The sequence below is a fragment of the Rosa chinensis genome, chromosome 7 (assembly GCF_002994745.2).
Source record: "Rosa chinensis cultivar Old Blush chromosome 7, RchiOBHm-V2, whole genome shotgun sequence".
Lineage (NCBI taxonomy): Eukaryota > Viridiplantae > Streptophyta > Magnoliopsida > Rosales > Rosaceae > Rosa > Rosa chinensis.
The window spans coordinates 55,919,710-55,946,613 of NC_037094.1; the positions used below are offsets into that span (position 1 = coordinate 55,919,710).

The 26,904-nt window shown below is 41.8% G+C and overlaps 2 protein-coding genes across 7 annotated transcripts; one reads left to right on the forward strand and one right to left on the reverse strand.

The window, feature by feature from the left end:
- Positions 1-3,623: 3,623 nt before the first annotated feature.
- Positions 3,624-9,881, forward strand: LOC112180032 (protein WVD2-like 7). Of its 5 annotated transcripts, none has more exons than XM_040512170.1 (10): positions 3,624-3,916; positions 4,110-4,799; positions 5,120-5,491; positions 5,576-5,634; positions 5,719-5,814; positions 5,941-6,031; positions 7,207-7,302; positions 8,783-8,935; positions 9,121-9,171; positions 9,346-9,881. In XM_040512170.1, exons 1-10 carry the CDS (start codon positions 3,881-3,883, stop codon positions 9,496-9,498), a joined length of 1,797 nt encoding a protein of 598 aa, XP_040368104.1. In that variant the 5' UTR covers positions 3,624-3,880; the 3' UTR covers positions 9,499-9,881. The 5 variants fall into 5 exon arrangements, with proteins under 5 accessions (XP_040368104.1, XP_024174296.1, XP_040368105.1 ...); XM_040512171.1 differs by having other exon boundaries at positions 3,626-3,916; positions 8,783-8,878; XM_040512172.1 differs by having other exon boundaries at positions 3,626-3,916; positions 9,380-9,853.
- Positions 9,882-23,383: 13,502 nt separating this feature from the next.
- Positions 23,384-25,404, reverse strand: LOC112177206 (pentatricopeptide repeat-containing protein At5g18475). 2 transcript variants are annotated; one of them, XM_024315467.2, is made up of 2 exons: positions 23,710-25,404; positions 23,384-23,607 (listed from the first exon to the last, which is right to left on the reverse strand). In XM_024315467.2, the coding sequence occupies exon 1, from the start codon at positions 25,317-25,319 to the stop codon at positions 23,808-23,810; it is 1,512 nt and encodes a 503-aa protein (XP_024171235.1). In that variant the 5' UTR covers positions 25,320-25,404; the 3' UTR covers positions 23,384-23,607; positions 23,710-23,807. The 2 variants fall into 2 exon arrangements, with proteins under 2 accessions (XP_024171235.1, XP_024171236.1); XM_024315468.2 differs by having other exon boundaries at positions 23,384-23,604; positions 23,707-25,404.
- Positions 25,405-26,904: the final 1,500 nt, after the last annotated feature.

Below are 26,904 nucleotides of genomic sequence, written 5' to 3' on the forward strand. Positions count from 1 at the left end.
GGGATTCACACGTCACAAATCAGTCTGGATTCGACGTTGGTTAGGTTGGGCGATGCGGGGGCCGCTGCATTCCAGGATGGATTTTGGTACATGGTTGGCCGTTTGTTGGCCCCGAAAGCACAGTTGATGGGGTTCAAAGGCACCATTGCCTCCATTTGGCGCATCAGATCGGGACTTACGATCCAAGATGCAGGGGAGGGCTTTGTTTTCCAGTTTGATAGTGAAGCAGTTCGCAATCGCATTCTACATGGGGGACCCTGGTTCTATCGCAATACCATGCTGGTGGTCGGAGCGTATGATGGTCTTTGTCCGGTGGAGGGGGTGCCGCTGCATATGCTGGAGGCTTGGGTGGCTGTGAAGGGCCTCCCTTTTGGTCTAAGAAATAAGAAGGTGCTTGAGTTGGTGGGGGCATCGTTGGGAACAATCGTTAGGATTGATCTGACTGCGGTGAAGAGGAAGGAAGAGGAGCAGCGCATAAAAATAGTGTTTGACGTTCGGCGCCGAATTCGTACATGGAAGGTGCTCGAATTCTCTCCTGTGGTGAAGCCGGAGCTCTCTTTTATCTATGAGAAGGTCAAGGGTTTCTATCGTGACTGTGGCTTGTTCATCCACGATGCCCTAGGCTGTGATAAGCTACTGGTTAAGGAGAAGGAGGTGATTCAGGCTATTCCTCCGGCGTCGGCTATGGCTGGATTGTCTCTTACCTCAGGGACAACATCGAAACTTCACCGGGTTGTGGAGATTGGGAGCTGGAGTCAGAAAAGCAAATCTGATCTGGTTCTATTGGAGAAAGATGCAAACTTAGATGGTGCCACAGTTCAGCCAACAAATGCTGGGAGGGGAGGTTCAGCGACGTTGCCTTCTCTTGGATCTGTGGGCTCCAAAATGATGGGAACTCCCATTGTATTGGATAAAGGATTCGCTGTGATCAAAGCTGGGGGTTGTGTGCAGCTTACTGTGCCTCCGGGTGAGGTTAATAAGGCAGCCCTGACATTGCTTCCAGTTTCTGCAATGTCTCAGGAGGCGGTAGGCCCTGTGCAGTTTGCTTCCATGCAAATGGTATCAGCAGGGAGGAAAAGAAAGGCAGTCACTAAGTTGGATCGGGTTGGGAAAAAATACTTGACTTTTCCTGCGTCGAAATTTGAGGTCGATGACAATGTATCGTTGATTCTGCAGCATAAGCATGGTAGTATGTTGGTTTCACCGAAGAAGAAGAAGGCAGGGCGCCCCAAGGGGAGCAAGAATAGAGTGAAATCTACTGATGAACAGGACGGAAAAACTATCCGTAAGTATAAACGTCGGGGAAAATCTTTGAGTTTTGATTCTAACCTTGAAGCTATTGACAAGGTTGGTGAACAGGTGTTAGTGCTGGAGGGGGTGAATGGGACTATTCCTTCAGTGGAGCCTACTGTTGTTGAGGGAGCAGTGGAATGTGATGGTTCACATTCTACTACTGTTTTAGTTTAATTCTGTTGTTGGGTCGCAAAAACCAGTGCCTTAGTTGGACTTCTTTTATGCAAGCTTCGAGGTTTCTAGGTTTTTGTTAGAATAAAGGTGCTTTAATTTACCAAAAGGTGGGTGTACTCGGGATTCTCTGGGATGTTATTTCGTTAGAATAGGGTCTCAAGAGGTTCTAAGGAACGATTCTTTCTGTCGACCCCAATGGGGTGTTTCGTTTTTGTACTGCTTGCTGAATTATAATGAAAGGGCTAACCTATTACCATAAAAAAAAAGAAAAAAAATCATGTCCTTTATGGTCAATAACTATATCTACAGCACTTTTACTTAGAATTTACCGAACGCTCTGAAGTTGTTTTATGTACTGACAGCACTTTTAAAAGTATTGTTTACCAAACATGGAACTGTTTTAATTCACAACTGATTATTCTTACAGTACAGCAGCAGCAGTTTTTTTAAAAGTCACAGCAATCTCAAACTAGGCCTTAAAAGGGTACTAGGAAACTCACATACCACAAAGATGAAGAAAATATTAAAAAACAAAGAGGGAGTGTACTTTACAATTTAGGGAGTGCAAATTTCACTCCCCTTCATTATGTGAAATGCATAAAGCACAATTGATTAGTCATACGGACACGTGACATAGGTGCCTTAAGTAAGAATCTCTCTCAACCTCATAAACCCATGCTCGGGGTTCAGGTTTTATGTCCCCCCCCCCCAAGATGCAAAATTCTACTTTTAATAAAATAAATGGAACCGGGCGTGGGGCTGAGCCTCCCAGCTAGGCTGGGTTCCAAACCCTTTAAAAAAAAAAAAAAAAAAAAACAAAAAAAAACCATGCTTGAATCACGTGGACCTGGTAGCAACCCAATATCTCACGAAGCCACTCCCGCCATGTGGGTCCACACTCACCGTTTAATAGAAACTGATTACAAAATAATATCTTAATCATAGATTCCATCTCAACCTGAATATATAGAACACAGGGGGCAGAGGAACATGTGAATTATTTTTTTATGGTGTTATGGACAGTGTGGACGGAAAGGAACAACCTGGTTTGGAATGATGGTGCTTGTCAGCCTTTGTGCATGATTCAATGGTGTAGCAGACAGTTAGAGGAGTATCAGAGGGTTAATTGTAGAGCTGGAAAGCAAGGAAAAAGGCCTTTAACTAAGTGGCAGAACCCACCTAGCGGCAGACTGAAAATCAACATTAATGGGGCTTTCCGTGTGAATGATGGTTGTGGAGGTATTGGTGTAGTTGTCAGAGATCATGAGGGTAGGGGGATCGCGGCCATGGCTAGACCTTTTTTACATGCACACTCAGCCCTTAGTATGGAGGTAGAGGCGTGTAGAGCTGGTCTTCTTCTTGGTATTCACCAAGTTTGGGCGGACATAGATATTGAGAGCGATTCGGCCACTCTGATTACTGCTCTTAAAAGTGAGGAGGAGAATCTGTCGGAGGTAAGTAGAATTTTAGATGATTGTAAAGAGTACTTTTCTTCTTTTCAATCAGTTAGAATTCTACATACCTACCGGGAAGCAAATGGTGTTGCAGATAGACTTGCACACCTTGCTAGTGTTGTTGTTATTGATAATGTTTGGTTAGATGAGACTCCTGCTATTATTCAGGATGTTCTCTACAAGGATTATTGTCACTGTTTTTCTGTAGCTCGGGGTTCAGGTTTTATGTCTCCCCGATGCAAAATTCTACTTTTAATAAAATAAATCGAACCGGGCGTGGGGCTGAGCCTCCCAGCTAGGCTGGGTTCCAAACCCTTTTCAAAAAAAAAAAAAAAAAAAAAAAAACCCATGCTTGTATCACGTGGACGTGGTAGCAACCCAATATCTCACGAAGCCACTCCCGCCATGTGGGTCACGTGGGTCCACACTCACCGTTTAATAGAAACTGATTACAAAATAATATCTTAATCATAGATTCCATCTCAACCTGAATATATAGGACACGAGAAGAAGAAAGCCTTCCCCCGCAACCACTCAAAACCCAGCGCCACTTCTTCGTAATTAAATAAATGAACGAAGCGCTCCATGGAGTCCACGTGGCGGACGTAGGTCCCAGCTGCAGAGAAAGCTCCCTGCAACGCATCGCACACAAGCCACGTCACATGGTAGTTGCTCTCTCTCTCTCTCTCTCTATATGGCAAGTCTCTAGTAGAAGAGAGTAACCATTTTCTTCTTCTTCTTCTTCTTCTTAACTTCTCCACTCCCACACCTCACAAGCAAAGCAAAGAATTGAATACTCCAAACCGCCGAGTCTTCGCTTCGCTGCGACGCTCCTCAATCTCAGATCTGGAAGCTTCTTTGCTTCGCTTCGATTCGAATTCATTTGCTTGGGCGCTGAGAAATTGTGTTTGAATCTTGGGGTTACAGGAGGAGGTTGTTGATAATTGGAGTGTTTGGAAATGGCGACTTATACTGAGATAGGTCAACACTCTCAGGTACTACTACTCCTACTCCCTTTCTGCTTTCACTTCCTTATATAAGGCTCTGTTTGGTTTCTCTGTGATTCAAAAGTTGAATAATTCCACTATTCTAGTGCTCCAGTTCTTTCTACTATTTTGTGGAAGGATGTGATTGTACTGTTTGAAGTGTGGTGTATGATTTTGTGGTTTGTTATATTTATGAAACTAGGATATATCTAGCTCTGCTATTTTGGATCATGGTTCGATATCGTTTGGAAGATTTGCTGCTGAGACGCTTGCTTGGGAGAAATGGTCTGTTTTTCGGCAAAATCGATGTCAGGAGGAGCTCGAAATGTACAAGTCGAATGGATTGGTAGCCCAAAAGAGGGCTTACTTTGAGGAGTATTATAAGAGAGTTAGAGCTCTCAAGGCATTGCAATCCGAGCATCAAGAAACAGCCCAAGTTGATGCTTGCCCAGATGTGCGGATGAATTCCATGCAATTAGAAAATGACAATTCTAGTAATGATATGTCAAAACAGGAAAAGTCAGCTCCTGATGCAGTTACTAACTCGGATTCTTCTGTGGGAAGTACAGTGGGTGAAGCAGGACAAGCTAACAAAGAGTCATTGAATGATTGCAATGGATATAGTGATAGTTTTACCGTCACAGATGAAGCCGGTAATACTTTATCTAATGTCGACCGAGAGCAATCTTCACATCAGGCTTCTGTATCAGCCACTCCACCGGTCACTGGAAGCTCTGTCGACAGAGAGCAATCTTCACATCAGGCTTCCGTATCAGCTACTCCACCGGTCGCTGGAAGCTCTGGGGTTGCCAAGCATGGCAGCCTTGTCTCTGACCCTGTCAAGCTGACTGCTAATGAGCAAAAAAAACTTGCCCCTGTTTTAAAGGCTAAGGTATTATGTTGTCGCTTGAGTTGAATATATTATCTCTAGAACATGCCCCCTTTTTTCAACTACACCAAGGAACATGAAATATTGTATTGCATCATCTTTAGATTTAAATGAGGACCTAGTCCTCTTGTTATTTGGATGGTAACTGATATTCATAGGAAGAGCTGTCTTCGTATTGATTATAGTGATCATATATGCTTTTTGTTGATAGATGTCATAGTACTCTCATGTACACTTGCCACTTGGCTTTGTATTTGACTCGAATTTTCACCTTGGATTTTCCTCATTCACTGGAGGGTGATATTTGGTTAACTATTTCCTAGGGTAATGCTGCTTCAGTTAGAAACAAATCAAAGTTGGAGTGCACTAGTACTAAAGATGCAGTTACGGCATCAGCAAAGTCAAAATCACTTCCACTCAATCAAATTAATGGCAAAAGGGATAACATTCTTCTTCCTAGCAAAAGCAACACTCGTATGGCTGCAAGTGGTAAAGATTCCAGCCTAGTGTCCTCACATAAAAAACTTACTGAAATACGCTCCAGTGCTGCTGTCCTACATCCTTCCTCAACAAGAATCAGAATGGTTCCATCATCTCCTTGTGGTAGAAGTGATCAAAGAAACGCAAATACGAATGGCAAAGATTTGGCGGAGAGCTTACGAACAAGTCGACCCGTTCATTCACGAGCTGTTCAGGTGGGTGGTGGTTCATCTCGTTTACAATTGTTTACGTTCAATCAGCTTTGATTCTGATAATTTCTTCCCTTGGATATTTTGCAGAATCCTTCAAGAGAGAAGCCAATTACCAGTGGTTTGAAGGACAAGGCTCTAGAGAAATGGTCTGGTTTCATGACTGGACAGGTCTCTGTATCTATTTGTATCTCTCACCACTCTCACTTAACCTGTTACCTTGACAATTTCAGGACCTGTCCTGGAGTTTCTAAAAAGCCTTCAGAGTTGAGCAGTCAACGGATGCAACCAAAAGTTTGCCAATCTGAGAACCAGATACCAAATTCCATGTAATGCATGTTATATGTGAACACCTTGCTTCCTAGAGTTTCTGACATTTACTTTTTCATGGTTTTTGATGGATGCTTACAAGGTTTGAAAATTGAACGTGATAGTTTAGCTGTTAACTATGACAGGTCAACCAATATTGCCCGAAATAGATTGATCCGAGATACTGAAGCTGACTGTGGGAGCAAGAATTATGGAAAAGAAAGAAATGAGAAAGAGGTAATCTCAAAGTAGATGTGATTAGTTTATGCATGAATTATCCCCTTGGTCCCTGCTGTTGTTGAAAGATGCATATTCTTTTACCCTGAGTTTATAAGGAATTAATAACCTGAGAACTAATATTGAGTGGTACTATTTTCATTTACCAATAATAAACATTCGCATGTGAGCTGAGGGGCAGATTGCCACCATATATACACTCATCATACCTGGGTTTAGGTTTGGCACAAGTACAGTTACAAGCCACTGGTTTGTAGCATAGTGCTGAGAAAGTCCTATTGAATATCACATTCTAGGAAAGTGTTTGTTAGAAATTATACAAGTTTGAGCTACAAGGCGTGCGACTGGCGTTTCATTATACCTTGGAGTATTAGTTCATCATTGAAGGCGTTTCATTATACCTTGGAGTATTAGTTCATAATATTCAATGATTTTCTCCTCTTTGAACTGATTTTCAATCATGTATAGCGGGAATCAGTTTTAAGGTTTACTACGATGTTAGAAGGACTTGAAGTACCATAAGTATATTACATTTCTACCTCCAAAGCTTGTGATGGTTAGGCCTTCCAAAGCTTGTGATTGTTAGGCCTTAGTATTTCATAGGTTGCTTTATTACTTGTTTGCAGCCATGCAACTAATTATTGGTTTCATAACTGAGGCACCACATACTGTGAACAGTAATAGTGAAAATGTGGATAAGTGTGGCTTGTTTTTTTTTCTCTCCCTTTTCTACTGTGTTATAACCAGCCATTCCCAAATCACGTTCAATTAATCTATGTGGATAAGCTGAATATGACCATTTTATAGTTTCCTTCATGAGTATAACTCATGGAACTTCTTTGCATTTATTCTGCTATTTCTTTCATTTTTAAATGGAAAAAAGAAAAATGTGATTAGGTTAGATGAACGTTTTTGTTAAGGCTTATATAAGCATTTGCATAAGTTTGTTGACCTAAGCGGCTTAGTAAAAACAGCTGACCCTAACCCCATCTTCCGTCTCCCTGGACCAGTGAACCTGATGTTTCATGTACGGTGAAATTATCAGGCCTTTTTTCAGGATCTTATTATGTTTGTTTGTCAAGGTGATATTTGATATTGCATGTCCTTCTCTTTTGTTTGTTCTGTCCATATTTTATTTTGGTGTAAATCTTTTGAGCATGTTGATGTATCTGTAGGGAGGAGAGGGAATTAACAGTACATGTAGAAAAGATCCAAAGTCATCCTATAATCCAGCGTCAAGTATTCAGAAAAATTTAAAGCTGGTGCATAAGGTACAATTCTTACTATGTCTACTTGTTTGTGTGCTGGTTCTCAATAGGTAGTTCTCATTATTAATATGTTTGTGTGTTTTTGTTTCTATTCATCAGCAAACTAATCAACTTGAAATCTTTGTGATTGATTCCAGACTGCAGAATTGCGGTCTGGAGGCCTCAAGCATGTTCAAAGGGAACCAAGAACACAATATTTTTATTTTATCTGCCATCTAAATCTCTTTTGTGTGTGGGTGTTTGTGTGTGTGTCCCTTCTATTCATCAGCAAACTAGGCAACTTGAAATCCTCGTGATTGATTCCAGACTGCAGAATTGCGGTCTGGAGGCCTCAAGCATGTTCAAAGGGAACCAAGAACACATACTTTTATTTTATTTGCCATCTAAATCTCCTCTTTTCTCTTTTGCTTCATAGAGTGTAATGTTCCTTTTTATTTGTTCGAGGTGATACTCCCTAAATAAACAAATAGAAACCAAGGTCTGTGTGCTTGTGTTACTACCAGAATTTTAGGAATTTTGGGTTTCTGTAGTCCAGCCTATTCATGGTAAGGGATTGCTTCCTTAATTGTCGCCGTCGGGGTGTGTTGGTCTCACCCGATATCTCTATGTCTGCCAACTCTTCATAAATTCATAGCTTGCTGAAGCTGAACTGTTCCCTTTGCAACAACTTTCAATTTTTCTTGCATGACTACAACTTTGTGTTTTTTTATCGCAGTTCTTTCCTCTGTGAACTCCTTGTCCACAGTACCTGTATCATTTTTCCTTTCAATGGAAGGTGTTTCTTTTCAAAAACGAAACAAAAAGAATAAAGAATAAACTTTATGGAGTTCTTTTCTTCAGATTTGTTCCGTCGGTGTCTCATTCATCTTTTAGAAGAAAAATGGTAAAAGGGTATGACTTTGTTTCCTAAGAAGGTAAAAATAATTTAATATAGAACTGTCATCAGTTACTATGAACTTGTGAAATAGTTCTTCATTGTAGTGTAATAATCTGCGTAAAACAGTCAGATATTTTGGTGTGAAAGCTATTCATAGTCATCCTTAAAGACTTGATCAATATCAGCAACTTATATCACATGTTGCGCACCTGGACAAGTCATTTTTTAAATTCATTAAGTCATAGTAATCTTGCCTCTCACACACACACGACAAAAAATTTCCCTTTTTCTTTTCTTTTGGGCGTGCTAGGTTGTGTCCTGTAGATGGATCTACTCGGATATCATTCAGATGGTTTTTAAGAATGAGTTCTGAATCTTCTGATCTGATCTGTTCCTCTCATGCAAATAGTAATACTGCACTCTTGTGAACTTAATGGCTGAAGTGCTAAATAATGCTCGAGTTTTTGAATACTATGAAACGGCCCTGGATCTCATTCTGTGTGGTTGTCAAGTTTGATTATTAATAATGGATTTCCTTTTCTTTTGTTTGTTTTGTCAGTGTCTTAGTACTATGTAAAACCTTGAGCATGTTGTATGTATGTGCAGGGAAAAGAGGAAGTTAGCACTATACGCAGAAGAGATTCAAAGCCTGTCTCAACTGTGGCATCCATTGTTGAGAAGAATTCTAAACCATTCTATAAGGTTGTTTCTCTACCGCAATCCACTCGATCTGCTTTTCTGATTATTGCTTGCGGAAATGTTAGTACTTTAATATGTTCTTCCAATAATAATATGTTCCTTCCAATAATATTGAAGTTCAATTTTTATATTTTTTCTCGATAAGCTAGTTCTATTATGAAAATGAAATTGTTCCTGAACCAGACACACAACTGTATATTATTGCTTAAATGAGTCAGCAATCTGATAACACTGATCAATTTCAGACTGCAGAACCGTGGTCCGGAGGCCTCAAGCATACTTTGAAGGGAACCAAGGTATGACATCATTATTTTCATTGCCATCGAATGCTCTTCTCTCCTCTTCATCTTTTTCCTATGAAATGATATTGTTGTCTCGTCACTGCACCCTAAATAATTAGTTCACAACTCTTGTTGCCCTATTGTCTTGCCTGATTGCAACTTTTGTTCATCTATTCTCTCTTCTGCAAGTGTCTGCAGTTGTTAATGTCAGGTTACTTTGCAGGTTTAAGATGTCAAGCTGGTGACAAAAGTAAATCTCCAGGGCACGGGTGTCTCGTGTTGAATGCTGCCTGTGTAATCGAAGGAACCATGCAGCAGGTCGAATGTTCATCGCATGTATGAAGCACAAAATGTTGCAAAAACAGGTGAATACCAGTTCAAAGAGGCCAGAATTATTTGCAACTGGACATGTTAATTCTGCTTCTCAACTTGCAGCACAAGCCAGAGAATATGGGTCTCAAATAGTTAACAGGATAAAAAAGTCATGTTGCAAATGAGTCGCCGAAGTGTAATAGAGTAGGAATATGTAATCTTAAAAGATCTGAAACCGAAATGTGAATTCAGTGGCTAACCTTCTGCTTACTCGATACAATTCTATTACGTCTTCGGTTCGTCTGGCATATGCTTAACTCCCGGTAAATCAGAACTTAATTACTGCCTTGTGCGTACACGTTGGGGGGCTGTAAGATGACGCACATGTTCTATCTTTCTCATTTTAATTTCGTGGGGAATCCTTTTGGCTATCAATTTACCAGCAGTCTACACTCTACACTAACCTTGCAGTTTCTGGCTCACATAACATAATTGCGTAAAACGTTGTTCTTGTTGTAGAGAAACTGAATTTGCTGTGTATTCTCATTGATAATAGGGGCCTCTTTATATAGAGGATTACAATGCATAGAATCTCAATCATACAAGGAAAGTAATTCTACATTGATTAGGATTCTAGATCCTTCTAATTAAATACTATTACCACTAGGTCAAGTAACCTAGAGTTTGGGCTAAACACAAATTAGGTTTTCCTTGAACACTCCCCATTGTGTTGCCCAAACGCGGTGCTTCTCTCGTTGCCTCGTTAAAAACCTTGCCGAGTAACAAAAACCCAGTGGGACAAAAATAACCTCGGTCAAAGGGGAAAAAGAGCACAACACACCCTTCACGTTTCGAGGTGAACATGTAGACATCTCCCCCTGATGTCTGTTCCTCCCCCTGATGACTACGATCATGGGAGTTCAGATAATTTCCGCAAGCCAATTCTTGCCACATGTTTCTCGAACGTGGATTTGGGCAATGACTTAGTAAACAAGTCTGCCTAGCTGTCCTCAGATCGAACCTAGTTCACTTTGATCTCGAGGAGTGTCTGTTGTTGCTGATTATGCTTGGTGTTATCGCTTTTGATGTAGTCTTGCCTCATTTGTTCAAAACAAGTAGCATTACCCTAAATGCTCGTAGGCTCATCTGTGGTAGACTTCAAACCACAATTGTTCGAACATGCGTAATTATGGATCCAATCCATATACATTCACGAACCACTTCGTGAAGAGCAATGATCTCTGCATTGTTCGAAGATATAGCGACTAGGGTCTATTATGTAGACCTCCAAGATGTCACGGTCTTTTCCCATGGTGAGCACTTAACCAGTTTGGGAGCGACCATTGTGTGGGTCAGAGAGATACCCAACATCAGCAAAACCTTCCAAAACACATGTCGTTTTGGGATGGGGATAGAGAACGCAGGCCAGCGTTGGCGGCGTACCTGGTGTGTGATGGGTCCGAATCCATCATCTCTTTGTAGGGATAGAACAAGCCCATATCAATCGTACATCTCAAATATCGAAAGATATCTTTTACACCAATCCAATGGCGTCGCGTTGGCGCAGAGCTATATCTAGCTAACAAGTTCACAACATATGAGATGTCCAGTCTTGTGCATTGGGATAAGTACAATAATGCGCCTATTGTACTAAGTAAGGCACTTCTGCCTCTAGCACATCTTCGTCATCATCCTTTCGACGAAGAGGATCATTTTCAAGATCAAGACTACGGACGATCATAGGGGTGCTTGAAGGCTTGACCTTGTCAAAATGCCTAAGCATCTATCGACACGATGCTCAAGTTCCAAACAGAGACATAATCGTGTTCTCCCAAAATCCTTCATCTCAAACTCGGATTTCAAGTGTTCAGCGGTTTCCCTTAACTCTTTAAGGGCTTTTAATGAAGATCATGTCCAACATGAACCGCAATAGAATCCGAAACTTGTCATAGAAACGCGTGGGCATATCCCTTTCCAATCAAGTAGTCACTTTAGTGAGCGTTTCAACCTCTTTGTAAACGCGCTCCATGGTCTAGAGCCACTTGACTTGGGTAAATGAAGTTCGCCATCAACCTTCATGTATATTCCATATCTAGATCCCTATAGAGATACGTAGTGACCACATTTATAAGCTGCATGTTCAGTTATTCGGAAACTACCATACTGACAGGGTAGTGGACTGCAATGACATCCATTACGAGAGAATATGTCTCATCGTAGTCGATTCCAGGGCGTTTTGTGAGAAGCCTTGCGCCATAAGGCGAGATTACCATCTCTTTTTCTCACTACGCTTTCTAACGAAGACCCATTAGTTAACAGGTTTTATATTAGGAGGTGTTGGCATCTCTAGCTCGAAAACCTTCCTCTTCGTTAGAGAATCCATCTTAACCTGGATCGCATCTTTCCATTTAGGCCAAAAACTCTCTACGTTGGCATTCATTCATCAAAGGAGCGTGGTTCGATATCATCTAACTCAAAGACTCATGCGCAACAAAATACGCAACTACATCATCAATTCTGATGGAGTTTCTATCCCACGTCTCATGTACACTAGTGTAAGTTTCATAGAGCTCTATATTCTCAGGAATAGGTTCTAACGTTGAGGCGTCCCCCAACGATAACAGTAACCCGGAAGATTCTCATGAGACGGATTTTGAGTGTCGATGATTCAAGGATTGGTTTGTGCCAATGTATCCTTCGAACCCACGGGCCTCCCACGCATCCTAGCTGGGGGCATGGCCTGTAACGCCAGAGTGCCACTTTCTTTGGCATTGGCGCCATGCCTACCTCCATGTAGGGTGGCGCTACGTCCTCTCGTAGGGACGTCCTTCCTTGCAGGCATGTTTGCAGCATATTTGTGTGATCTCGTCACTTTGACAGGGATCGAGATGAGACATAGTGGGGACAGGCCACGACAATCCCTGTCGTTCCTGCTGAACATCCGTGTTCTTATCTCCCCCTAACGACGGGAATACTATCTCATCAAAGTGACAACCCGCAAATCTAGCGGTAAGGAGATCGCCTTGCAAGGGCATTAAGAGGCGGACGATTGTTGGAGTCTCAAATCCAACGTAGTTGCCCATTCGTCTATAAGGACCCATCATAGAGCGTTGTGGCGGCTCAATTGGCACAAAAATGGCTCACTCAAATGTGCGTAAGTACAAAAGACGTGTACCCGGTCACTAGCTGTAACGCAGAGGTACATTGAGTGGCATTAGGTTGTAGACGAATTAGCATAGCTGCATGCGATATTGCATCACCCCAAGCGGATGTAAGAAGATTGGTGCGCATTACCAATGTTCGGACTACCATCGTAGTCGTTTCCGCGAGACCAATTGGGTGTGTACATGGGAATGTGATGTCCAACATCAAGCCCATTGCAATATCCATCGAAAGTCTTTCTATGTAAACTCTCTAGCATAGTCAAATCCAATTGACTAAATAGGATGATTCGGGGAGTGAGCCCGTTGTTGTATGATATGTGTTAGGAGTGTAGCATAAGCAGCATTACAAGTGGACAATGGTACAACACGTGACCAGTGTGTTTGCGTGTCAACCAACATCATGAGATATTTAAACGTCCGCAAGTTGGTTGAATCAATCTACAAAATCCCTACGGATTCTTTGTAAGAACAGAATGAGTAATGTCATATCCTTTGCATAGGACGGTCTCAGTCCTAATTTCCCTAAGGAACAGGCTTTAGTAAAACGAGCGATAGGCTTTAGAAGCAACCAATGAGAATTTTGGTTAGGCCTGAGCGTCTGAAACGCTATTTTGAAGCAAGTTGGTGATTGCAGCATCACCTAGGGCGCCATCACCATGATGGACGCCATCCATGGAGTCATGGATAGGGACTACGCCAGCCCTAGGCTGGTGGTGGACGGAGGCGGTGCCCTAGGCAGCAGTGTCGGTCACACTTAGTCTAAGAATCAACTTTTGATTCATGCTTCATTTTGCTCGAAAGAAATGATGTCCATGTGAAGTCTTTTGTTGACGGATCATCATATCATGACTAGGATGATCTATCCTGTCGTGACAAAGGCAATATGTGTCTAAATCCAAGAGATCTTCTCTCATAACTTTATTGGATTTAATAGCTCGAATAGTGACATAAAGTCCACTAGAGAGACACATAAACTTCTCTAAGATGCGTCTTTGTTCGCAATCATTAGAGGTAATGCAAAGGAACTCATTTCCGTTCTCTACATGCATTTTCGCATGGAATTCGTTGGCTATTCATAGGTGTGATTTTCCCTATGAGCATAGAGAGCTTTTGCGACAATAATCAAGGTGCCTTTTGGCAAGGGGAACTTGGGCTATTCCATGTCCTTGAATTAATATTGATGGCCTAGCCATTGTAGTCACAAAGTAATATGCTTAGAATCAAAATTGAGTCATAATGAAAAGAACTCGAAATTTTATTCATAAGCCAACGGAGTACATCATTGTTTCTATGATCAAAGAAAATCTAATCCAATGAAAAGTAATATGGCAATCGCCTACAACTCTTGGAAAATAAAAAGACTTAATCAAAATCGCCAGTTTCTGGGTCTTGATCCTTGTAGTTCCACCCTTAGATCTAGATCGCCATCTTGATCTTCTTGTGCCATGTAATTCGCTTCCCTTGCTTCACGATACGTCTTGTATGCGTTTGCAACATTCTGGGGTGCGGTACATGATTTGGCCCAATGTTCAGTTGATCCACATCGAAAACAAACATCATTATGGTCAGGCTCCCTTGATCGAGGCGCCATTGGGGCGCGATTTGGACGACCTATCCTCTTGGTGGCGCTACCACCATGGTCGGAGGCTCCGCCTCTCTCTCTCTTCACACGTTGACCTCCACGGTTCCGTGCACGCGTCTCTTGGAGATTTCCTTCCTCTTTAGGGCGAACATATGGACCAGAATGTCCAGAATTGTCCCTATCCTTAGGGTTTCGCTCCTTGCGTCCTCCATTGGGGGCGCGACTATAGTTAGACTCCGGAATAGGCTTAGTTCCCACGGGTCTAGCATTATAGTTCTTCACAAGGATATTATCGTGCTTTTCAGCTACGTTCATGGCTCCAATGAGCTCATGAAACCTTGTGATACGTCCTGCATTTACATCAATCCGATAATTCTTTGAAATCATCAGTGCAGAGACGGGGAAGGTAGAGAGAGTCTTCTCGATCAACATCGTATCAGTTATGGCTTGGCCACAAAACTCCATCAGAGACTTGATACGAAGAGCTTCCGAGTTATAATCAAGCACAGACTTGAAATCACAAAAGCGGAGGCTATGCCATCGCACTTCTATATCAGGAAGCAGGGAGTTACGAACGTTGCCAAATCGTTGCTCAAGTTCTACCCATAGCTTTCTTGGGTCTTCCTCGTTGAGGTATTCATTTTGGAGCGCGTCATTCATGTGCCTTGTCATGAGAATTATGGCTTTAGCTTGTTTTGCTTCGAAAGCAGTAGCTTGCTCAATGGAGAGCACGTTCTGACCAGGCTCTTGGATGGCTCCCAGAAGTCCATCAGCCTTAAGATGTTGGCGCACATCTCGGACCCACCTATGGTATCCTGCGCCAGTTGTTTCTAGTGGAACGAAGTTCAACTTGTTCAGGTTACTCATCCTGAAAACAACACAAGATTAGGGTTAGTTTCGGAGCGAAAAGGCTACCACGAAAAACTATTAAATCTTTGAGCGTAGTCGCTTCTAAGAAAATCCAATTCCAAGAGGGATTTTGGATTAGATCGAAACAACGATATATATGGTCGATCGTTTTCTTCTCAACAAACTCTAAGTTTGGAGGACTCTACAAGCTCCAAGCTTGGAGTGAGCACGAACCCCCACAGTTCGGCTATTGGTCTCCCCTATGAAGAAGAAATGGGGGTAGAAGAAGGGATGTTGGAAGTCCCCGAGAAAAGAAGAAGAAATTGAAATAAAACTTCAAAAACGGGAACTTTTAGAAAAGTTTACCTTAAAAGATGGTCGGAAAAGTCGTCACTGGAAAGTTACTGTAGCTGCCGGAAAAGTCGCCGGAAGTGACCGGAAAAGTGTTGACCGGAGGGTTGACTGGTCATTGACCGGGTGCTGACGTGGCAGGTCCGGCGCTGACGTGGCAGATCTGTTTGCGGCTTGGCGGCTTGGTAGCTCGGCGGCTTGGGATTCAGGTTGCTAGGCCAAGAGCATAGGCTTCTGGGGCTTGGGCTGATCGCAGCTGGGCCTAAGGTTGACCGAAAGTGGGTTCGGTTGACTGAAGCACAGATAGAAGATGCAGGTGGCGGTTCAGCGGCTCCGGTGGTTCAGGCGGCCGGTTCACGAGGTTCTAGGACGGTTCCGATCATGATTTTTTGTCTCGGGTGATTTGAGGTGCTGCTGCAGCTGCTGGTGAATTTTGGTGGCAGTTGACAGGGAGGAAAGCTCTGAACTGGGGAGAGAGGGTATGGATATTTCCGGGGGCCGGTTCGGATATTTTCTGGCCGGTTCTAGGGTCTTCGTCGCCGGTTCTGGGCTCCTGGGGGTGAGAGCTTCAAGGTGGGAGGCGGAGGTTCCGGGGGTTTGGAGGCTACGAATATTAGGTATCAGGGTTAGTGCTTCGTGCTGATAACGTGTTGTAGAGAAACTGAATTTGCTGTGTATTCTCATTGATAATAGGGGCCTCTTTATATAGAGGATTACAATGCATAGAATCTCAATCATACAAGGAAAGTAATTCTACATTGATTAGGATTCTAGATCCTTCTAATTAAATACTATTACCACTAGGTTAAGTAACCTAGAGTTTGGGCTAAACACAAATTAGGTTTTCCTTAAACAGTTCTCAGATTTTTTGGATAATGAAATGCAATTGAAACACACTATGGGTGCAGAGTGAAATCAACCGTTAAAATTAAGACATGATATTATTCCGGGAGTGTACATAGCACCAAAAATATTTAGTAATTGTGTTGAAGGATATCGACATAATGTGTGCCTCTACAAACTAGGGTTAGAGTTGTAATAGGAAAGTACCCTAGGTATACTAATTGTATTCCGATTCTGTTACCTTTTGTGTACTCTGTAAACTCCCTATATAAAGGGCTCCTATTATCAATAATAAACACAATTCTATTCTCCTACAACACGTTATCAGCACGAGTTCTAACCTTAGCTTCAGAAAAAGATAAAAACTTTTCTCTCTGCCGCCAACCCAAAAAAAAAAGGGAGAGGCCGAACCTCAGCCTCACCGGCCTCCGAACTGCAGCACTCACGCACCCAGCAGCAGCCCACGAACTAGCCTGCAGCAGCCACGCACCCAGCTCCCCGCAGCAGCCCTCCAGCGCCTCCCTGCAGCCCACGCTGCACACCAGCTCGCAGCCCAACCATCTGCTGCACGACCTGCAGCAATCTGCCCTTGCCCAGTCCGCACGACCTGCAGCGCCCCTGCGCCGGTGCTGCTGCATCCTTCCTGCCAGCGACCAGTCGCGCATGCTCCAGCCACCCATCTCAGATTAGGAAGAAGAAGAAGAACAGAGGAAAGAAGGAAGAAGAAGACCGAAGAAGAAGGCAAAAAAAAAGGAAGAAAAAAAAAGAAAGGGACCCGGCCCGGAAAAAAAAGAAGAAAAAAAGAGAGAAGAGAACGGCTGGGCCCGGAAAGAAAAAAAGGGAAGAAGAAGAAAAAAAAAGGGAAGGGAGAAGGGCAGCCACCAACTGCCAATTTCCGACCAGATTCCAACTACACGCCTGCATCAACACGCGCGTGTCTTCAAGTCAAGAACAATCACGTAAGTTTTTATAATTAAGGTTGCTGCTTTCTTGTATTTAAATTCCTTTTATTTTCTGCAAATATTGGAATATATGTTGCCAAATGATTTTGAGTACTTAACAAAGCGGAATTGTGGGGATTCACGCTTAACGAACTAAGAGTGTTCGTAATTAAACGAACTAAGAGTGTTCGTGTGAACTAAGAGCGTTCACAATGCTTGGACTAAGAGCGTCCGTAAGCATCAAATTGTGAGCATATTAAAACATCACTGTTGGTCTAATCCAAAAGAGATTCTTGGAAATTGATTTCTTGGTAGCATAGCTCGGAAATCTTATTATTTTAGTTTTCGTGGAAGTTTAACTCCGAAACTAATATATCTTCTCTTCTTATTTTCAGGATGTCGAATGAACCTAGACTCGACTTTCCCATGCTTGACTCAACAGGCTCGGATTACCACAGTTGGGTAACCGATGTTGAGAACCATCTCACTTCAAAGGGAATATTACCCATAATCCAGGCACCTAACCCAGATCTTATGTTCAACCGAACATCTACAAAGCATGCTCAAGCAGTTATCTTGATGCGACGCCATATGGATAAGGCACTCAGATTGGAGTATATGTCGATCAAGAATGCAAGAGAGCTATGGGTAGCGCTAGAAGAGCGCTTTGGCAATGTCCAAGATTCCCTCATCCCTGACTTGAAGGTTCAATGGAACAATCTGCGCTTTGCTGACTTCAAGTTTGTTGCTGAATATAATTCAGAAGCTCTTCGCATACAGTCCATGTTGAGGTTTTGTGGACAACCTGTCACAGAGCAAGAGCTAATTGAGAAAACTCTCTCCACCTTCCCTGTTTCAGCCATTGTGGTATCAAAGCAATACCGTACTGAAGTCAATGCTGGACGGATCACGAGGTTTCATCAGCTTATCAATATTATATCTGTAGCCGAGAAACATGATAACATACTCGTGAGAAATTATAATTCAAGGCCCATTGGAACTAAGAGCATTCATGAGGCAAATTATAATGCACCCAAAGGAGGGCGCAAGGAGCGGTACCCTAAGAATGGGGGACATGAGGGACGTATGGGCCCATATAACCGCCCTAATCAGGAAGGAAACCGCAAGTTTGGTGTGGATACACGTGGTGGTAATGCCACACGTGGGAGAGGGGGTCGTGGTATCCCTAGCCGTAATGGTGGCTTAATGGGTCGTGGTGGTGGCACCAACCCTCCTAGGGAACGCCCGCAACGTGCACAACGTGCACCTCAATTAAAGGGAGGCAACCGCAATGATGAGTGTCATCGATGTGGATCAATTGAGCATTGGTTCAAGCAATGCAAGGCAAGCGAGGAACTAGCTGCAAGCTACAGGGCATATAGAGACATGAGAGAGCAAGAAGTGTACCTTGCAGAAGAAGAAGAAGATGGTGGAGATGTCAATGTCACCATAGAGGACTTCAAAGCTGAAAATGAAGTGCACATGGATGCAACCGACTTTGATTAGATTAGTCCTTTTTATTTTTTCCAAGAACTTTTGTAATGGCAATTTGCCTTAGTCAATAAATGACAATTGTATTAACTCTTTCTTATGTGGTCACCCAATAAAATGTGATGTCTAGGAAAGTCATTGAGATTCTTGGTACTTAAGAGAGCCTCGCTCCACCAACATCTCTCTCTACTTTCCTGGTCATATTTGATTGGAGTTACCAAACGGATAGAGTGACTACAATGTGTCTTACTTTGATTTTATTTTGGATTAGACTTTGGAAACTTTGATGTAATCATTGGCTATTAATAAAGTGTCAATTCTTTTACTTAATGTCTTGGACATACCTTAATTCGAACTTTATTATATAAGAGCCAATGGTTTTCATGTGGAAACACATTATGAAAATGGACAGAGTTCCTTTGCATCACCTCTAATGACTACGGACATAAACGAGTATTAGATAAACTTATGTGTCGCTCTAGTGGGTTGTATGCAACCACTATTTGAGTTATTGAATCCAACTATGTCATGAGAGACGACTTATGGGATTTTGGCACATATAGGCTTTGACATGATGATCCGTGTATTAAAGACTTACACGGACATCCATTTTCAGAATGAAGAAAAGTAAGAACCAAGAATTGGTTCGAGGAGCTGCACATGTGCCTCATGGCGCCATGATTGTGCAAAGACAGGCCATACATGGCCAGTGCCGCCTACCCCCTGCGGCAAATGCATGGCATTGACGCCATAAACTCCTCTCTCTACTTTTCAAGTCTATTGTGACACTATGGCTTCACCAAAACCTTTATTGGTTGATTATAAAGCCCATGTTTCGTTCTGTAAAGCCTGTTATTTAGGATTGAGACCATCCTATGCAAAGGAGATTGAGGAAATAATTCCATTCTCACAAAGAATCTAAGGGAATTCTATGGATTTGATCAACCAACTTGCGGACCATATAGATGTTTTATGGTGTTGGTTGATATGCATACACGCTAGTCACGTGTTGTGCCATTATCCACTCGTAATGCTGCTTATACTACACTCCTAGCACATAACATATGGCTACGGTCTCACTACCCAGATCATCCCATTCAGTCAATTTGACTTGATAATGCTAGAGAATTTACATCGACAGTTTTCGATGACTATTGCATATCATTGGGTATTGATATCAAGTATCATATTCCCATGTACACACCCAATTGGTCTCGCGGAAAAGCCACCATTAAACGACTACAATGGTAGCCCGGACATTGGTAATGCGCACCAATATTTCCGCTTGGGTTATGCAATAACGCATGCAGCTATGCTAATTCGTCTACGACTCATAGCAGCCACTCAACTTTTATTTGCGTTACAGCTAGTGACTGGGTTCGAGTTTAATATCTAGTATTTAAGCATATTTGAGTGTGCGGTTCATGTGCCAATTGCGTCGCCACAGCGCATCAACATGAGTCATTGCAACGAATGCATATATATATTTGTTGGACATGAGTCTCCAACTATAAGTCCGCTATGTAGAACCCTTGACAGGCGATCTCTATTTCGCTGGATTTGCGAATTGTCACTTTGATGAGACAGTCTTCCCGTCGTTAGGGGGAGATTAGAACGTCAATGTTCAACAGGAACGACAGGAATTGTCGTGGTCTGTCCCCACTATGTCTCATCTTGATCCCTTAAAAGTGACGAGATCACATATACATGCTGTAAACATGCCTGCAAGGATTGATGTCTCCACAAGAGGACATGGTGCCACCTAGAGAAGATGGGTACTGCACCACTACCATGGATGGTAGTATGGTGACGCCACAAATGTGGCATAATGGCGTCATAGGCCATGGGTTCCGCTAGAGAGAGTAGGAGACCCATAGGTTCGATGGATTCTCGCCCTAAGAAGAGAGCGAGTTTGGCACAACTTGATCCATTGATCATTGATACTCATAATCCGTCTCATGAGAATATTTTGGATTGTGGTTATGTCCAAGAGACATCGTTGGGGGACGCCTCAATGTTAGAACCAATTCCTGAAAATATAGAGATCTCTACGAACTACACTAGTGTACATGAGGACGTGGAATTATTGAGACCAATGACATCGAACCTTACTCCGTTGAAAAAGCCAACGTAGAGAAAATTGGCCTAAATGGAAAGATACGATCCAGGTTGAATTGGATTCACTAACGAAGAGGAAGGATTTCGTGCCTGAGATGCCAACACCTCCTAACATAAAACCTATTGACATTAATAGGTCTTCGTTAGATAGCGTGATGAGAAAAGGAGATGGTAATCTCGCCTTATGGCGCAAGGTTTCTCACAACGCCCTAGAATCGACTACGAGAAGACATATTCTCTCGTAATGGATGTCATTGCACTCCACTACCTTGTCAGTTTGGTAGTTTCCAAATAACTGAACATGCAGCTTATGAATGTGGTCACTACGTATCTTTATGGGGGTCTAGATACGGACGATAATGAAGGTTCTTATGGACTTCGTTTACCCAAGTCAAGTGGCTTTAGACCACGGAGCGCATTTGCAACGAGGTTGAAATGCTCACTAAAATGACTACTTGATTGGGAAGGGATATGATGAACTATGCCCACGCGTTTCCATGACAAGTTCCGGATTTGCAATGATCGCGGTTTATGTTGACAAACATAATTGGAACCCTTGAGAGTTAAGGGAAACCGCTGAACACCTGAAATCCGAGTTTGAGAGGAATGACCTTGGGAGAACAAGGTTTTGTCTAGATTCAGAACTTGTATACCGTGTCAATAGATGCTTAGGCATTTTGATAAAGTCAAAAATGCACTCCCATGGTCGTCCGTAGTCTTGGCCCTAAAAGGGATCCGTTTCGTCCCAGGGATGATGACGAAGACGTGTTAAAAACGAAAGTGTTTAATTATGTACAATAGGCGCATTATTGTACTTAGCACAATACAAGACCGGACACCTCAATTATAATGAACTTGTTGGCTAGACATAGCCCCGCACCAACGCAACTCCATTAGAATGGTATAAAGACAATCTTTCGATATTTGAGAGGTACGATTGATATGGGCTTGTTCTATCCCTACAGAGAAAAGAGACAACGGAAGTGTAGGATTGGACTCCACAAGGCAAAATGCCACCTTCCGTGCTCCTCCTCCTCTCTATCAAAATGACAACAAGCACTTTTAAATACTGAAGTGAACCAAATCCGATAAGAGGATAATGTAGCGGACTTATTTACTAAGTTGTTACCAAAATCCACCTTCGAGAAACATGTGAAGAGCATCGGATTGAGAAAGTTATCCGAACTCCCATGATTGTAGCAATCAGGGGGAGATATTGACATCAGGGGGAGGCATGATGTCTACATGTTCGATCTTGAAGAGTGAAGGACGTGTTGTGCTCTTTTTGTCCTTCGACCAGGGTTATTTTTGTCCCACAGGGTTTTTGTTACCTGGCAAGGTTTTTAACGAGGCAACAATTAAAGCATCATCACCAAGTTTGAGCGGCACAAGGGGGAGTGTTAAAGGATATCGACATAATGTGTGCCTCTACAAACTAGGGTTAGAGTTGTAATAGGAAAGTACCCTAGGTATACTAATTGTATTCCGATTCTGTTACCTTTTGTGTACTCTGTAAACTCCCTATATAAAGGGCTCCTATTATCAATAATAAACACAATTCTATTCTCCTACAACAAGTGAATTCTTTTGTAATTTTGAGTTCTTTTGCAATCCACATAATTAAATCCCAGACACCAAATTAAATAAAAAGAAAACATAAGGAAATGAACATAACACTAATTGCCATGGAGTTCTTTGCCAAGTGTTTTCATGAATTGGAGACCTTGAACATCGGCTGGGGCATCCCAAATCTGACTGAAAAACTTGGTCATTACGACATACTGGCCCTAGCTACCATTAGTCCATGACCTCAGCGGAAGTAGGAGCTAATTGAATGGAAATGTTTCACCACTTACAACTTGATAGACACATACAAGTGCTAATATGTCTTTGCAAAGGCAACTGGCTCAAAAAGATCTAAACTATGAGCACATTACATGCTGAGCATATCTTCTTTAAAACACTAATTCGAATCATTTGACAGTCATACAACTCTGCCAACTATCAAAATTAAACTTGAAAAGAATATTGCACTTATGGATCTCTGCCAAAGATTCCAGATTGACGGTATGCTCAACCCCCAGCATCATTCACACATCCACAAGATGAACTACAAAGAATCTCTTCAATGGCAAGAAAGCTAAAAATGCAAGCAGCCGAAAGATATCAAGAACATGCAAAAGTTTTCAGACTAAACCATGCTCTTGAATCTTCTAAAGCCCAAGGCATGAACCCAACTGTTGTGCATAGTTGGAGGCATTGAAATCACCTTCTATGACTATGCACAACAGCAACTTTGCGACATACTAGTGCAACCAACTTGGATTTCATATCTAGAATATTAAAGTACTCTGCTCTAGTAGAAATGTATGTTACTAAGATGTATTTTTTATACGGAAATCTATAAGGATTCTAACAATTCAGTGTCAAACCAAGTAAACATATATAGGATATCAAGAACAGAATTAAGACTAATGAAAACAAAACTATGGTTTTCCTTAATTTAAATAAATAAATCCTAACAAAATCCTAACAACTGCAATCAAAAAGTTTAGAAACAACAATGTACACGAATATAATGAAGTAAACCAGTAGCATAATAGAATATGATTAATACATAAGGCTAGAGCTCCAGGTCTGCCTAAGTTCACTGTTATCAAAAGCATGGTAGCCAATCAATGATAAAAAGTAGACTCAAAAGACAAGGTAAACAAATGCTTTACCCTTTCATTTTCTGGAAAATTTTATCCCACATAAAAAATGAAATAAATAAAAAATTGGGGACGCTGTCTTCCTTTTCTATAACCTGCACTGGAACCTGAATCCTCTTTAAGGAAGAGCATCAAAATGCTAGACTGATTTGTATTAACTAGCAAAAATGCTTTTGGCAATCATTCCCTAGCCATTGGAATTCTCACTATAACTAGAAACGGACAAACAAGTGTACTTAACAGAGAGCAGAAAATAAACCATTATAAAAGAAAAGTTACATATCTTATATTATCCAGCTCCCATAGTTGATTTTGATCCAAAACGAGAGAGCCTACTTTTCAAATCTTCAGCCAAAACACTCCTTCCTGTATTGATGAGCCGCCTGGAAACATATGAATACACTGACTGATCTGGTCTAAGTCCCTTACTAATCATTTCGGTGAGAAGACTGTAGGCAACGATGACCATATCTGCTTTGACATAAAGCCTTGCTAGAATGCTGTAAACCGCAGGAAAGCAGTTGTATCTATCAGTTGCAATGACGTACTGATATGCTTCTTCAAATCTGTTCAAATTAAAATAAGCCTTGACAATGGCAGCATGCATTGATACTCGAGGTTCAATGCCTAGCACATTCATTCTATCGAGTAACTTTCTAGCCAAATCAAAGTTTCCCACTTTACATGAGTAACAAACAAATATTTCATAGGTTATAGGATCAGGAGCACACTTCCTTTCCAGCATTTCCTCAAACAATGCAGTAGCTTCAGCAGATTTATCATTCTTACATAAGCTACTGAATACATAATTGTAAGTTTTGGCTCCCGGATCAAAACCATGTTCCCTCATTACCTCAAGCAACTTCACGGCTCCATCAAAATCACCATTTCCACATTTTTCTTTTATCATTATACTGTAATAACTTGCCTTCCTCTCCGATAGCTGCATCACCAACTCCGCCATTTCAAACGAACCCATGGCACTGCACTTCTTAATCAAAGAGCACAAACCAGAGGCTCCAGTCGGTCCCTCAACTGCCTTCAACACCTCCACCACTTTCCTCACAGTAGCCTCCTTTGAGGGCGAAAGGGATACAAACTCAAATGCCCACGGAAGAACAAAACACTTTCTTTCACCAAACTCCCTCAAAACGCGAGACATGGCATCATAATTCCCTAACCTCCCAAGGTTATCAATAATCATGGAACGAACATCATTCCTACAACTGGGGTGTGAAAACCTAGTCAAATCACACACACCCAAAGCATCTGTTTTCAGGTGATTCAACTCCTTAAAAATCCGAGTACACATCTTAAGAGTTAGACTTACATTCATTGAACTCAACTTTGACTCCACATCATTGTCCTTCCTTCTAATCATACCTATAATGTCATGAACTTGCCTAGGACTCGCAAAGTATCTAACCTCTTTCACACCCACATTATCAGTTCGATCATGCTTAACAGAACTTGAAGTCCCATAACATTGGTGTTTAAGCAAGTAAAGATTCACCAACAAGCCCTTATCAATATAACCACCCCTATACAAACGTAAAGATCGAAACTTTAGAGGAAATGGGGATGCTGAAGCAGAATCTGAGGATGACCCAGTTGAGGAAACCAAGGGAATTCCAGAACTACAAGCGGAATTTGAGTGAAATTGATTTGAATTCAAGAAATCAATCGAAGAGGGCTCAAGTGAGACTAGGGTTTGGGGAAGCAAAGTGGGAGCATGAACTGGTGGTTTGGGTTGTGATAATAAAGAGTAAAGATTGTGGGAAGAGTACCTGAACCTGTTCATAGTGCTTTAGGTTCCTGGAGGTGAACGGCGACTGAGAAGCAGTGGGGAGAGCTAGCTGTTGATAGTGCTTAAAATTTTGTATTCATTTTAATGGTTGGTAGAACTGTATAAGTAAATAGTTTGGTTCTTATACTCCTCTGTATTTCATTTTGCACCACGGTATTTTCAACAATTTTTTTTTTTTTTTTTAGTGGTCGGATCTAACTATTGGGAGAGGCTGTAATGAGGAACTTTAAAATGAAGACTTAGTTGAAGACTTTATAATCAACCGTTTGAGAGACCCACTTTTCGGTTTCATTTCCGCATATCAACCGTTAGATGTTTAGGTATGCATGAGTAGATCATTTCTGAAAATATTCTTTTAAATTGTTAATCATTAAGATATTGAACTAGGTCAAATCAATAGATGAACCAAATCTGTTAAACCTTAACCGTTTATGTTTATAAATGATCAATCATGATTATGTTTGCCTTAATGATTTTCAATTTTAGTTGAAAATTTGCAGAAATGATCTACTCATAAATATCTAAATATCTAATGGTTGATTTGTCGAAATGTAATTGAAAAGTGAATCCCCACAACTATTGATTACAAAATCATCAACTAGTCCTCATTTTAATAATTCTCATTGGAGCCTCACCTCCACCATTTAACTATATTTGCAATTTTTTCAATTTAGTTGATTTAATTTTTTTCTTGGAGATCTCTACTGGAACCCCTAGATTCATTTACATGACCTCTTCACACATGATCTCTTCACGTATTTAATTTTCAACAAATCATTTGTTTTATTTTTGTATTTTTTATTTTTGTGGTGAAGGAGGTCAAACTTGATTGATAATTAAGAAAAATCAAGGCTTACAAATTCGATGCAACCTCTTTAATATTTGACCAAGAATGCATGAGTTGCCAATAAGTGAGCAGCTTTATTAGCTTCTCTTTTGACATTAAAATTTTGAATACAAAGAACTAGCCTCATAGCGTGAAAGATATCTTCATAAATTTGACGGGAAAAAGATGCAAACAGTATCTGACCTTTAGCCCATTAGTAACTTTAGTACCTGACAAAAAAAAAATATCACTTTAGTACCTGAAGTTCAAACCCCGACCCAACTTTAGTACCTAAAACACTGTTGGCCGTTACGGCGTTAGTCAACTGTCAAACTTTGAGGGTATTTTCGTCCTTTCACTAAATTTCTTCTTCTTCCTCAAGCTCTTCGTCTTCTTCTTCCTGGGCCGGGTCACCCTTTTTTTTCTCTCTTTCTCTCTTCTTCCTTTTTTCTTTTCTCTCTTCTTCTTCCTTCACCTGCTGGTAGATCGAGGGTGGGCAGGCTGCAGGTGAGATTGAGGGTGGACGCTGGTGGGCAGGCTGCAGGCTTGCTGCATGGGGTGGGCTGCGCAGGCACGGGACGCGGGGCTGCTGATGGATCGAGGGTGGGCAGGCTGCAGGGCGAGATGGAGGGCAGGCTGGCAGGCGCGAGACGCGGGGCTGCTGATGCGGGGGCAATAGCGCGGAGGGCGATTGGGTGAGGCTGGGCAGCGACTGGGCATGGCAAGCGACTGGGTGAGGTTAGGCAGCGCTCG